This window comes from Nyctibius grandis, chromosome 1 (assembly GCF_013368605.1).
Source record: "Nyctibius grandis isolate bNycGra1 chromosome 1, bNycGra1.pri, whole genome shotgun sequence".
Classification (NCBI taxonomy): Eukaryota; Metazoa; Chordata; class Aves; order Nyctibiiformes; family Nyctibiidae; genus Nyctibius; species Nyctibius grandis.
The window spans coordinates 7,255,797-7,271,056 of NC_090658.1; the positions used below are offsets into that span (position 1 = coordinate 7,255,797).

At 35.9% G+C, this 15,260-nt stretch overlaps 1 protein-coding gene across 1 annotated transcript in view; it reads right to left on the bottom strand.

Moving 5' to 3' along the window:
- Nucleotides 1-822: 822 nt before the first annotated feature.
- Nucleotides 823-15,260, bottom strand: part of ESF1 (ESF1 nucleolar pre-rRNA processing protein homolog) — a 32,058-nt gene continuing 17,620 nt past the window's right edge. The window contains exons 10-14 of the mRNA XM_068402264.1: nucleotides 9,548-9,669; nucleotides 8,077-8,167; nucleotides 3,314-3,381; nucleotides 2,286-2,432; nucleotides 823-1,689 (exon numbers count right to left, since the gene is read on the bottom strand). Of these exons, the coding sequence (XP_068258365.1) occupies nucleotides 1,390-1,689; nucleotides 2,286-2,432; nucleotides 3,314-3,381; nucleotides 8,077-8,167; nucleotides 9,548-9,669 (728 nt within the window). The 3' untranslated portion in view covers nucleotides 823-1,389. The remainder of the gene's footprint in view (nucleotides 1,690-2,285; nucleotides 2,433-3,313; nucleotides 3,382-8,076; nucleotides 8,168-9,547; nucleotides 9,670-15,260) is intronic.

Consider the following 15,260-nt stretch of genomic DNA (forward strand, 5'->3'; position numbering starts at 1 on the left):
ATAAAAGACACTGTAATATCTCTGCTTTTTCTGTTAGCTACTTGAAAATGAATCTGAGGATATTTAAATGCTCATGAAGAGCAATTACATTTAAAACGTTCAAGGCCTGCAAGTATTCTTCAGGCACATCACTGCAAAGCACTCTTGCAAAAACCATCTCCATCTGTATTTCTGTCTCGTGTCCCTTCCTTACTTTGTCCATTTTGGCCATTAGATACACAGCCTCTCATGAGCTACATCTCACTCGGTGATCTCCTTTACATCTTGACATATATTTACTTCATATGAACACTAATTTAGTTATCTAGTTTTTAACATCTTTTAATGGAAGTCTTTGTTTAAATTATTAGAATGTCTTAGAAATTAACAATGCTTCTTTACAATTACAAATTACCTTTCAGCTCCTTCCTTCTAATATTTCTGTTGTTCTTCTTTGATACAATGTTTTACTTCCATTAGAGCTAATATAGCAAACACTTCAAAAAAAAAAAAACAAACCCAAACCAAATGAAACCACAAAACAAACCAAAACTTAGACAAATCAATTCCCACACTCCAGGGAAGAAAGATCATTTTCTACCTACTGTATTTTCCATGCACTGTTGATACCTTCATCACCGACACTAATACTAATGTGGCCAAACAAGAGGGTTTCTAAAATTGTATCACTTAGATCTGCCTTTGACTTTTTTTTTTTTTTTAACACTTGCAATGCTGGAAGACTTTGTATAAGTGGAATTGTATTAATGGAAATACAATATTAATAGCAGAAAGTTTAATTTTGACATAGTTTCATTTAGGCACAGAAGAAGAAAACACAAGTAAGTACCCAAAATTCCGTTGGGCCAATTGAAACCATTTATTTCCAATATATATTTATGAAACACTTCTAAACTGCAATTTTTCCATTAATCAGATCAATATTATCCAGGAAGTCTTCAAGTATTTAAAGGAGAAATTAATGAAGCATATATGAAATCTTCTAAAAATATACAAAAAAACCCTGTATACAAAATTTCCTCAATTTTTAGTTATATTACTACCTTCTTTATCAACAAAGATACGTTTCACAGACTTCTGTGGAATTAAAAACATTAAGACTACTTAGTCTCAGCTCTAAACCTTTGCAGAAGTCTTTTTCTTATTTATAAATACAACCATAATTATGACTAATTTTTGACAATTCCTTACATGTTTTCAAGGTGTAGTTTTTCTATAAAATGGTATTTGTTATGACAGAAGGAAAGAATGACTATTACTCCAGTTACTTCAAAACTCACCACCAGAATTAAGTGACTTTTTGGGAAATTTTAGGTGGATAGAAATCAGAGCAGGCTGTAGTAACTGTAATAGATGTTGCCAGTTAGAAGAACTCAGACTAAAGTTCAGTTATTTGAATTTCTGCTTTTTCCTTGCCTGAAACTCTTCGGTTTTATTTTTGACAGATTTTATTAGCATTGACAAGGCAGGATCTATGGCTTTCTTAGCAACCTCTCCTTTCTTTGCCATCTTGTTCTCCTGCCCCTTGCTTGCCTCCTTAAGATCTTGCTCCTTTTCTTCTCTTCGGCGAGCTTTCTCTTCCAAGATCTTTTCTACTGCTTTTGTCTTCTTGAAATTTGGATCTGAAGGATCCAAATTAAACAGGGGAGAAGTAAACATGGCTTGGAATCTTGTATCGGCAACGTTTACCTGAAGGCAGAAAAGGTGTATTTATTTTAGGGAACCTTTACCCACCATAGCAAAGCTTTTAAACACAATAAAATATGAGCTGCTTAAGGAGTCATAGCTCATAAGATTGTTCACCATTCCTGGACTTTCTCCAGTCACAAAATCCCAGTGAGCATGAGGTAAAGCACCAGAAGATACTATTGGTAGATACTATTGGTAGAACAAGCAAGGGAATCCTAGAGCAAATCCTTTATATGCCTCTATTGGCAGACCAAGGAAAGGTTTGTTGTTGAGAACTGACCAGGATGGAAGAAGCAGCGGATAACAATTAGAACAAACATACCAATGAGTATTTTAGGCAATGAGTTGTACAAGGCCTTGCGTAAACAGTGTCTTGTTATTTTACACAGAGCCTGAGTCTGTTCCCATCAACATTGTAACAGAATATTTCTTGCTTTTTGAAAACAGCCTGTAACTCCTTAAAAAGGTAGATCTATTTCTCCTCCTTCAGACAGAGTAAGGGAGGAGAAGGATATGAGACCACCAAATTTGTCCTGAAAATAATTTATATTATCAAAGGTTCTAGATGAGCCTCAAAATAAAGAGTACACCATTACCTGGAAGTCATCTTCTAGTAATTCTTTCTTTTTCATTAAGAGTTTCTTTTTCTTCTTGCTCAAATTCTGTTGTTCTACAATCTTCTTATAATTAAAATGTTTTCTGGCATCATCCTCATCATCCATCATAAGCAGGGTCATTTCAGCCTGTTACAAAATAAGAATGTCCATGTGCACAATGAAATTAAGTTTTCTATGAAAAATACAGCATCTCGTTAATAAAGTCTGTATGAATCTACATACATATAAATGAGCTGAAATAGGGCTGTCAGGGCAGTATTATTTCATCCATAACGACACTCTTTTAACATTTTGAGGTGTAATATTGAATACGATAGTTGATTATTAGATATAAAATAAATGCAAATACCTACATTCAACTTTCAAACATACCAATAATCTAATCTGAAAATGGTACACCATAACTTAGAAATCACAAACAGATACAATTTTATATTGATATTTATATAGAAAAATAAAAATTAACATATATGAATTTAATAAATTTATTTAATTAACTTGTTCTGAGAAAGAATGAAAAGCAACCATGCAATAGCAAACAATTTCGTCTTCAGGGTTAAAAGTCTACAGGACAAGGTTTGAACACAAAAATGTTTCATCCAATGCTGGTGTTAAAAGGAAACATGCAGCACCACCCAACACGCTTTGGGATAGCTTTAAAGCTATCCACGTTCTGGGATAGCTTTAAAGCTAGAGGGACTATCAGCTCAACCAGTGTGGCTTCTGTGCCCTTACATTTCAGTGTTACCTAACTCTGTTGAGCTGTGTTCAACTATAATCTTCCAGAAAGATATTCTGGCATAATCTTAAGACATCAAAGCATGGGCCATCTACCATTCTTCTTAGGTAGCTGTTGTTCCAAAAGCTCTTGCTATTAAAATGATACAGTTTTAGTCTATTGCTGTCCTATGAAATCTAGTAGTTCCACTCACAAACATGTAACATAAATATTTTCAGAATTCAGGAAATGCAACATCTGTAATTCTTAATATTTTAAACCACTTTACCTTCTGTTTTTCAAGTTCATCTTCATCTTCTGAGGTACTTTGAACTGATTCTGGCTGCTTCTTTAAACCTAAGTGCAGATATACGACATGCACACATTTATTCAAGCTTATGCATGAGAGGATAATTTACCTATGCATAGAACCTCTAAGTGCATCTCATTTTCTTGTAATCAATACTTTTATGTCAGATGTGGAAAAAGGCTGAAAAGTTAAGAAAAACCAGCTAGACTTAAAGCAATAAAAATCCACTGAATATTTAACTTAAAGGGGCAGCAATATTCAAATGGCATAAACAAGTCAACAAAAAAGAACAGTTAGAAAAAATGGTTTTACTGTATTTTTCATAGAGCAGCAGAGAGAAGTATCACAACAGTGGAGGCAAACATATGACATTACTCCACTCCCAGGGCGTTTTGAAGAGAAGTTAGTTTATATAATCAGAAATGTAACTGAAGGGTCCTGCAGTTCTCAAATTGTGCATTCTTTCTACTTAAGTAGACAATGTAGTAAATACTTTAGAATAAATAGCAAATGTGCATCTCTTCTCTGTATCCAGAATACAAGTCTGCCAGATGAATAAGAATTAATCAGTTAAAAAAAAAAAAAAAAGAAATAGTTTTTAAAACTTATATGCAAGGCTAAAAGACCATATTGTGCTGTTAGCCACGCTAGCACAAAAAACCCTTGCAAAGACGACCTGAACAGAATCACAGGAATGAAAATATGATCGAGACTGTTCAGACTGAATTGAATATTGTTCTGATGAAGCTTTCTTACTGTCTTTGAATTTATTTTAGATACACAGTGCTGATTAGACAGACATAATGAATAGTAACATCATAAGACATTAGTCAAACATAAATTTTAATGAAAACAGACTTGTTTATAAATCCTACAAAATCAAATTACTCTCTTCAGAATGCCTGTAGACCTCAATGAAGAAGGAGCAGGAAAAGCAGGCGGCTTCCTGACCTGCACCACACACTCTGACCTTTGAGCTTGGAATTACATTCCCAGGCAATTTATTACAGTCCACTGGGGGTACTCTTACGGAAGATATTTGGCTCCATTTTGTTAAACCAGATTTGTAGTCAGACTAGAAATACAAACATGCCAGAAAAATGTCAAGTTATATCACTAAGTATACTCTGGAACAGGACACATTTCTTGAAGAACATTTTTTCTCCCTTGTCTCTTCTCTTGACTATTTCTAAATGGATTCCAAGCTGGAAATGGATTTCTAGAAAAAACAAGCCACCACCAAAAAATAAACTATCCAGATGCGCAATGTCATCAGCTCAAGAACTAAACTGTTGATTTAGTAGTTCCAGAAAATGTGCAGGAAAATCAGATTCAGATATAATATTGTTACCTAACCTATACAATTTATGTTAACCTGTAGAAGGGAGAAATAAGTGTCTTACGTAAGACTTCAACAACTAGGAAATCTTTTGTATCTTCCCAGAACTGGCTAAACTAAAGGAAACAAGGCACAGAGATATGAGTTGGAGACAGTTATTCTAGAAGTTAAATCAGTAAATCTCTTAGCCTTTCCACCCATCCTCCAAAGAAGGGCCCCTCAAGTCATCTTCCCTCGCCTTTCACTATATGTAGAATCACAGAAGTGAAGACAGCTTATCTTTACGCCTTCAAAGATTTCTGTTGCTGCAGATGGGGGTGAACCAGGAGCCAGTATCAAATTAAGCTCTTTTTGCATTCATTCATTTTGCACATCAAAACTTTCCAGTGCAAACAGTAAAAGCTAATCATAATTTTGAGACTTCAAATACAGAGACCGACCCCAGCCCAAAAACTCCTCTCACAAGACCTCTCATCTGTCTTACTCAGAAGCTTGAAAGTCCATCTGAAAAGACTTGCAAAGACACACAGTAAATGAATCAGTAATACAGCTAAGACCTTTATCTTCGAAGTACAGGTTCTACAACTGTACTCAGATTTTGCTTTTAACCTCTTATATCCCTGCAGTCATACTGCTACCTTCCAGCATTAAAAAGCCTCAATGCCTACATATATCATAAATTAGATCATGAGAAGGCATCAAATGGTTTGGAACCTATAGGAGTTATAATAATGTGTAAAGACATGCAGCCCTTTTCCTCCAAGAAGGATCAATAGAAGCTACATTTAATAGTCTAAAGCATTCTGAAACTATTCAGTGATCCCCAAAAGCAGGACATTGCTCTCATGTTAATAATCAATTACCCTATTGAGCTATTAATCTTCCAACAGTTTAAGGTACAAAAGTCATTCTGTCCTGCGTGAACCTTTCCTGAGACCCCACAGAAACAGATGCAGTAAGACTGACATTGGTCAAGCCAAATGAAAATCTTACATCACTTTTTGAAGCAATATGTGCATCAATGTAAAATGAAAGTGACAAATGATTTTTTTCTTGACAAACTAGAATCAAGCTTCAAGAAATGCAACATCAAGTGTCATATATATGCAGCATTTTACATTTTCGTCCGTGGTACTATTGAAAAGCCATACAGGGATTATGCACATATGAAAACTTTGTGCAAAGCAAGCACTGTCATGAATTTCAGGGGGGCTAATTTGCACACACCTGCACCCTGCACAGCACTCCGAGTATAGCAGGCACAAAGAATTTGCTTTACCTTGCCTCTCTCAAGATGAAGCATCCACAGTGTAAGAATCACTGCCTGCTTTACAAACAGTTTTCAGGAGCAAAGACAAACCTGATGAACTTCCAGTTTTCCTTTCAGAGCACTCAAATTTGTTAGGCCCTTTGTCTAACAGCTCCTTACACTCTTGCTTCCCTTCAATTGCCTCAGCTTGTCAAAAACTAACTTATACAAGACCTATACATGTTACAGTTGACAAGTGAATCCAGCATAGGAGCAAATACACCACTGCAAACCCTAACAGCACTATTGCATCCTCACATTTTCTGCGCTGGTCCACCTGAGCCTGCAAACATATCCTGTCATATGCTTTTTCAGCATAATCTAAGATCATTTGACAGTTTAAGGGAAAAATTTCAGTCTTTCAGGGGAATTGTGGAAGGCTTCTGAAAAATTACAATCATTCCAGTTATTGCTGCCTGTACCCTAAATACAAAGTTGGCAGAGCTACAGCCTAGTTCAAAGAAGATCATAACCCATTTTCCCCAACTGGATAAGCTAGCTGTGCTTAAAAACAACCCCAGCTATGAGACAGAGGTTGTTCTGGGTAAACTTGGTGAAAGCTAGACAAAGTTGTGCTGTGTAATCATCGTTAAAATGTCAACTGGCTTTCAGCCAACCACTGCACTCTCCCTTTAAAACTTCTCCAGGGTTAGCCACATTCTGTTTTCCTCTTCTTTCTTAGTAGCTTATCAGTAATCTTGCAGACAATAGCTTCACTTTCTTAACCTTTATGTCTATTTTACTATCCCTAAAGACTCCCCGCACAGTAAAAGCCTATCCTCTCTATTATGGACAAGAAGGTTTAAGAATCTGCAGATAAGATCATTCTCTGCTGATCCCCTCCACGACACAAAGAATTTCTTATATAACGCAGGAGAAAACCTTTTTTCAGAGATTTCACATAGAACATTGAAACATCAAACATTAGTATAAGAGTACCTACATTATCTTCCCAGTTTAAAAAAAAATGTGGTGGAAGGAATGGCATCTTTACAATGAGTCCTGAAATATCGTATACACAACTCACCAGGAAAGCAGGGCAGAAAACAGCATTGCATGGCATCTTAAATTGTGGTATTTTCTATAAAACATGGATAGGACTCACCCTACTCTTCTGTACTTCAGACTATTAAGGCATATACACGAGCACACTAAGACACAAAGAAGTCCAAGCCTATGGCTGGTTGGTATCAAATTAAAAGTAATTTACTCTTTTTAAATGGAACTTGGATCTGCACTGCTATATGAAAAAAACCCAACTAAAACAACAGACTGGTGATATTTGTAAATCTGTTGCTATATTCTTTTTGTTTGTTTTTTTACTACTTTTTTTCCCCCCCCGTCTTTTTTTCTTCTTTTAATATGCAATAGTATGAGCCACCCTTAGGTTTTGGCTCCCAAAAGCATGGAAAGTCAGGAAACTCACATTTATTGATTATCCCTACCTCAAAATTTTAACCAGCAAAATCATACTCAAAATAAATGTGCTGTTACCACAGCAAAAGCTAACTTAAACATCAGACAAAAAAGCTTGTAAAAAAAGGTATCCTAAAAATCTAAACTGGACAAGTTGTTTCCTAAAATGTTACATTTCACTATTTGGGTTTCTAGGCAGCCAGAGTACACTAGGAAAAATGTGTATCAGACTAAGAGAAAACTGATTTCTTCTGAAAGACAACTTTGTTTACGATGCAAAAACATTTGACATTTATGTAAGTGATCCACACTTCAAAGACACACATACATATCTGGCTCCTCCTACATAAAAGGAAACAGGCTTCAAAGGCAATGAAGTTCTTTTCTCTGGAATATTTAGGGGAGCAGATGGTTGTCTTGTTTCTAACAGCCATCCCGAGAAATTGGCTAAATAATGGTCTCTGATGAAAGCTAAGAGAATAATGTTCCCTACCATTCCACAGATCACAATATGCATCATTTTACAAGAACTGCGCCTGCAATTTTAGGCAAATGACACCTACTTTATTTCATTCTGAATATGCTATATCTGAATTTACTCTAGCCTGGCTTTGTTTCTAAAGCTCATTATTTAAAGAAAGGGCAGATTTATTCTAGAAGTCACCTGTCTTGACCCACCTGTTTTCTCAAGTTCTTCAGCAAAATATGGGTCATTGAGATCAACATCAGATGGAAGTTCATCTTCACTCTCTTCTCTCTCAGCAGGAGCCTGTAGCAAAGCACAAACATTATTTCCATCAACATAAACTACTACGTAAGTTTCACTTGTTTTCTTCTGTTAGTAACTATGAAGATGAAAACTGAAATAGTGTATGCTGAACATCATAAAACTAGAACACACTAAAAATTGCTAGTGAAGACAAATCAACAATTTAAAATCTGTTTCACAAATTGAAAGCTTTTTGTGTGCCCAAAGAAGGGCTATTTATATATTCCAAGGATCTTTATTAGATGTACCCACAAACTGTGATGCATTAGCTAACCATACCAACAAATTACAGGATCACAGCACTGTTATGTCCTTATTTTATGTCCCACAAAAACTCTTTCTGGGGAAAAACTTGAGCAAGGAGCTTCATTTTGTGCTCTGAAATTCAAAAAAGACTAAGTTTGGATTTAAAAGAACAAATTTTATTACTGGAAGTATTGTGTCATACGCCTTGCCCCTTGACTTAATTTATCATACTGAACAAGAATATTATGCTAGCAAAAGTTGCTCTGCTACCTAACAGTGCTACTTACTTTATTCAGAGCACTCATTTTATGTAAGGTTTAAGAAGTTACTCATCAAATGCCAGTTAAAACTACCTGGAATGCACAGCATAACTCAAGTTGTAGAGATTACTCTTAAAAACATTATTCTGCAACATGAGTTATATTCAGTGTAATTTAAGAATTTAGGGAAGCTAGATTCTGTATGCCACATGCTTTTTTTTCCCTAGCATATGCACAAACATTGCATTTATCTGCCTATTTTTGCACATTACCGCCACAGGAGTCAGTTACAGCACAATTACTTTCTGTGTGTGGAAAGATGAAGCAACAGCAATTTTCACATTACTGTAGGATCATTTTGTTATTCATACACAGAACTATTTACCAAATTTGCTCTTGCAACTTGAAATTTGAATAGTTCTTCGTGGCTATTAATTCTTTGCTGTAACAGCTTTGGGAAACAAGTCTGTATTATTTTAGGCCAAAAATTTCTGAAACTACAATTATCATGATCATAACAACTTTGAACTGATATGCCTACTGTAGCAAAAAGACCCTTCCTAATTCATTCAAAAATACAAATTAAAAACCAACTATTATTATGACTCATTTAACTTTAAAGCAACACAAGTAGATAAACAAAGTTTGCATAAGCATATTATGTATGATCAGTAGTACCCTGAACATCCTTTAGCTCTGTAAGTTTTATGAGGCATTCTCAGTCTTTCAAAACAAGTGACCACTGCACATTCAAACCTTAAAAAAGTACTGGAAGCTGTACAGTTTTTTATTTCATTTATCCAAAACAAACAATAACAGCAACTTAAGAAAACAAACAAACAACTGCCCCCCAAGTGGCCAATGCAAACATTACCTTTCTCTTTTTTTTAAGTAGTCTTTTTTCTTTCTTCTTCTCTAGATATTTTTGCCATGGAGTTAGGTGATCCTTTCCTTCCAACCTGTTTTTGACCATTTCTTCAGCAGTTTCTTTGAGGCCTAGAACAAAAACCAGCAAGTTAAAGAAATGAAAGAAATGAGATGAATCTGATTTTTTTAAAAAAAATCAACTGTTTTCTCCTTTGTAAAAGAATAATCTAGTTTTTCTTTAAGGAATCTGTGAAAATAACATAAATATGGCTTAAAACAACATCTTTATAAGTAAGATCCCTTTACAGGATGTGTTTTTCCAAATAAAACATTCCTTCAGTAATAAATTGTACAAGAGGCAAAAGAAGAGCTTGCTTATGTGATATCTGATTCCCAACAATCATGCTATTCCTCAGAAAGGCCTCCTCTCCAGACATTACACTGTGCAGTCCACAGATGCCACTTTTTAAGGATGACAGTAACTCAAGAACAACAACTGACATATACAGAGCCCTTATATAAATATTATATCATATTATGTATTATATATAAACCTAGATTCAGAGTCAATTCTTAAGGTAAATAGCCTTTTTTTTTGAAGTATTTAACACGAAGTAGAGATTAAGGGCATAGACTGCTTGAAACATACCAGCCTCTCAAAGAAACAAACAAAAAAAATAATAATTTGAAAGAATGTTTTTTGTTATCACTGATTACAAGTTCAAATTGTAATAACTCAAAATAAAAAAAAAAAAAAAAAGCAGCAGCAAGAGAAATAAACCATCCTCTTACTTGGTTAGCACACCAAGTTACCAAAAGTAATTTTTGTACTTAACAGCTATGTGAACTGAAAGATCAAAGGTGAAGCGTACCGTTCTCTCACCAGATTCAGTGAGGAACTGTAACTGTTAGACCATTAACTCAGATCTGCACCTTTTCAGTATCCTTGTGTTATCCGTATGGTGTAAGAGAAGCCCTCAAGTTTCCGTTCCCTGACCTGCCAACAGCTGGGAAAGGTGGCTAAATACTTTGCTGAAGGAAGTTTCCTCTTCACTTTCAGAGCATGACAGTTCTCTGAGGGTGCTAGAAAAGTAAACCCCATAGAAGTGCAACATATCTGACTCCAAATAATTCTCACATAACAGGATTAGACAGTTATGTTTGGATGTGTTAATTAGGTTTACATAAATTCCATAATTTAGCACAGACTGCCACTGTTTCAATGCCCAGCACTCGAAGCTGCATACACAAGTATGTCGTAACCTTTAATTTAGCCTTCTTGAAAATACGCATTCTGATAGTTTCTTGTCATATGATCCCATTTTACCTTTTCCACAGGATCTTAACCATTTGATCTATAGATCACGACCATGTAACTACTCAAATATTTTGTGTTACTGTTCAATGTATAGCTAAGTTGCTGAACGTAATAATGTACAGCAAAATTACTGAACATAATTGAACCCTACTCTAGAAACAGAATGGAGTTCTCTAATATGCATCATTACAGTATTCAATGGTGCAAAAACATCCCCTTAAAAAAGAATCCATTAAATAACTGGAGCATCCCCTTTTGACCTCTAGAATATTTAAATCCAGAATAAGCACTTTATGTAAAAGCAATCTTTTTTTGGTGAAAAACTCTGCGCACTTCAGGAATGCTTTTTCAAAAGTCTTTACATCACACAGCACTTGCATGTTATGAGGACAAACACTGATTTCATATGCAGTTTATACTCTTTCAGCCCCTTCTTCACAAGATGGGCACTTGCAAAAACAAAATTTCATGATGTAAAGAGATTAACTGACTTGCCTTGCAACACACTGGAGCAGAATTCAGTGGCAGAAAGACAGAATCCACTTCCCTGGAAGGACGTAACAGCCTGAGCAATGAAGTATTTTTCTCCTACCTGCAATTCCTTGCTTCATGCACTACACACTTTAACTTCTGTAACAAATGAGCCAGATATCCTATAGTTAACATCCTCTTTTACAACATGACTGATAGATCTTGGGAGCATGTAGGAATCGTGTTTCAGCTTCCCCCTCCAAGTCTGACACTTGCCATCTCTTCCCCAGTTCTACTTGTTCTAATTGTCTCTCTTCAGCATCCACTTCTTACCATTCCACTCCAGCCCTCACCTAACCAAATCCTACTCTCCCGCCCCTCATACCAGTTTTATTGCTCAGAAATCATACTCAGACCTCTCCAGATGTCCTAGACTAGATCCCATTCTTTCTCCCAACTCCCAGGTTTCTCATTTGGCCAGTCCCCGCTCCCCATCATTCCTTCCAGCTCTCCTCAGTAATAAGGAACTGAAAACAGAGTTCATAATGGAAAAAATGGGCAGCCTTCACGGACAGTTCTACCCGTCCTCAGAAAAGCAGGCAGAACATTTTTCTGAAAAACTGCAAATGCCAATTCCTGTTCTTGCACTTGTCTACACTCCAAAAATAATTCAAAGGCTGGAGAGCCGGTTACAACATGTCTGAAACACAAAGTGTGGACAAGATCTAAAATCATATTAAACCGTGCCTTATATGAAGAAAAGAGTGGAGCAAAAAGAAAAGATAAAGCACCCTTCCCCTATCCTGGAAAGAAGCCAGAATTAACAGTAAGTGGCAAACTGTTACCACCACAAAAATTGGGTACTAAACCAGCAAACAAATGCAGAGCCATGATAAAGGAAGGATATTGTATAGGTTTGCTAAAAACTTGCCCCTAAGAAGCCCTCTCATACAACAAGAACAAATATTTAGTTATTTCCAACCGTACACCCCTTCATCTCCAAAGTCAATGAGAGCAAAGTCATCAGCTTCCCAGAAACTGAACTACTATTACTTTGGATATTATTTTGCAGTACTTTTGCAGAAAAAAATACTGGTCAGGTAACAACTTTGCAGATTCTCTCTGAAGCCAGTAAATACTGGATTAAAAAAATATATGTCACATCTCCAGAAAAAGAGACCCAAAATCTCAAAGGAGGTTAACAAGATTTCTGATTTATTTGCCTGAAAAATGGAATTATTTGATCCATCTGGCACAGAAGGACTTGGAGGAAAATCCAGCCCTTTCTTGTGGTATTTGGCAGTCTCATGAAAGGCATTAGAGTTTCTCCACAGATTAGAATAGCTTAGAAACTGCTGTCCAGACCACTTCCCGAGAATAAGAGTGTATTTAAGTGGTCAAAAGGCTTTTGATTGCAGAAGGGGAAAGGAATTGTCTACGTTAGGTAGAATTATTAACTGGCCATAGAAAAGGCTAATTTATACCCTTATCAATATAAATTTTTTTTTAGAATAAACGAATCACACTAGTTTTCTTTAATCTTCACAAATAAGGGCCAAGAAAAGAGGAGAAAAAGGTCTATTAGCATACAACTAAACCATACCTGAGCTAAAGGATTAAGAGTGTGATAAATACTACAAGAAACCTCAGTATATTGCTTCTCACACTGGTGGGAGATTGAGGGAGGGTGGGCAGGCCAGAATTTTTACTTCTCTAAACAGTTTTGAAACTTTTGGAAGTGTAACAGCATGCAACTGTCACAATTATTAGAAGCTAAGATAATACTTCTCTATTCTCAGGAAATTTAAACGAGAAGGTTCATCTTGCATGTAATGTCTTACCAGAAAAAAAAAAACACCTTGTGGCAGGTAGCTAAAAGGAATGGCAGACAGAAATATTCTGATAACATTAGAATTGGTCACCCTCAAAGATAAGACACCTTAAACCAAAACAGTTTTCCTAACATAGTACAACTGCCTGAAAAAACCCACGACACTTAAAATGTCAAGTGTGAAGAACTACAGTGCTGAGCCCATGGGCAGCTGAGCACACACTGCTTCGTGCTGCAAGAGGTAAGACTGCTTCAGTCAGAGGACATGCTAAACAACAGTATAGACTGAGATATATATTCCATATGAGCATTTTTGTGCTCCATATAATCTGTAACAACATCCAGTTGCGGTTTACTATGCACTTAACAGAGACATGATTGCCTGCTATTCTACTTCTGATGAAAACAAATTTTAAATTTTCCTTTAAGACTAGCTAAATATTTACATCTCATTCTTCCCAAAGGAAGAATTTTTAAGTCCAATAAAAAAAAACTGTCTGAAAAGTTGGCTGAATATCATCAAGAAACACAGTTGTGGTCTTCTCCCTCTTCACCTTCTAAAGGGCGCGTTGGGAGCTGGATAAGGATGCATAGTAATTGTTGCTCAAATCAGATATGATTAAGAAAACAGATGGATGCTTAAATATAACACTGATTTTGTGCCTAAAAGAAACAGACCAAAGAGAGTTGGAACTACATCTAATTTATTTTTGCTGGCACTGTGGTTTATTGAAAACTATTTTGATTCAAGAATAACTGAATCATTCACAAAGTATGCTTTCTATAACCATGTGTAAATATTTGTGCCAAAACTCAAATTTTTAAATTAATTCAAATCTCTGCCTTTCAATTGAAAAGCTTCCTGGATTTAACTGTTGTAACTCTCTGTTTATTAAACATTTGGGCAGGAAAAAGGTTTTGCAATAAGTCAAGCAGATTAAGGCAGAGCTTGATAATAAAAATATTTCAACAGACATAAACTAGTTCTGAAAAAATTAAGAAGTCTTAAGAGATTAGAACAAAAACTATTTTTGAATTCCCAGAATGCTCCAATTGAACATAATTAAATTGTTTTGGAATTTAAATAAGCACATTTGTTCAAGAAAAAATAACATAATAACTAACGTACTTCTCTCCTGTAAGAAAGCACAGCCTCAACTGCGTATATGTTGCCAGAGCTATAAACTACTGTTCAGTGTGTGCTGACTATGCTCCACCATAAAAAAAAAAACAAACAACTCCCTTTCAGGTATGCAGGACGTCCTCTCCAAATGCTGCCTGAAATCAGTGATGGCTAAAGTCTTCACATACATTAGACTCAAAAGCAAAGCTAAGACACTTGTCTTCACTTTTAGTACTTTTGTTATGGACAAAACTATATTCCAGGGGCTAATTCCATATACCAGCAGTGGCAGTGACTGGCCTCATGGAGGTGAATAGTCTAACTAGCAAAGGCAAGTGAACACTTCTATCATTTCCAGAACCTCTGCTCTTTGATAATACTCTTAACTTTTTCAGGGTAAGAAATGAGGAAACACTAACATATACTGTAAAATGAGAGTTGCTAAACTGACATCAAATACTATGAACTACCAATGTAAACTTCATTGTGCACACATGTACGTTCAACCCATCATTATATAAACAAGTCTGGCCCAGTGCACAGACATCCAACTGACTCTAGACAAAGTCAGACATATTTATCAGGATAGGGGTTCTTTGGCTGGTTGGGATTTTTTTCCCATCCTTCCCTCAAAAGAGATGAGGATATAGCAAAAGTCCTAGGAGCTCTGCAAGAAGGTGCAGTAAGGAAGCGGTTGGACTAGACGTAATATGGAACAAATCCAATTTTCTAAAGTCAAGTTCAGTTGCAAAGAAACAGGGAGCCTCTGTGTTAGGGAACTGGATTCCATCTCTACTACAGTTCCTAAACATTAATATAATTTACTTGTAACATGCAAGGCACAGTTTTAAGAGGCTTCAGAAAACTTCTTGCTCTCCCTCTGCTACTAAGTTTCCTTTAGTCTCTCTCAAAACAATTTTCCATCTCCTCAAATAAATGGTTTGCTCTAGATTCCAAACTATGTCACTACGTTACAT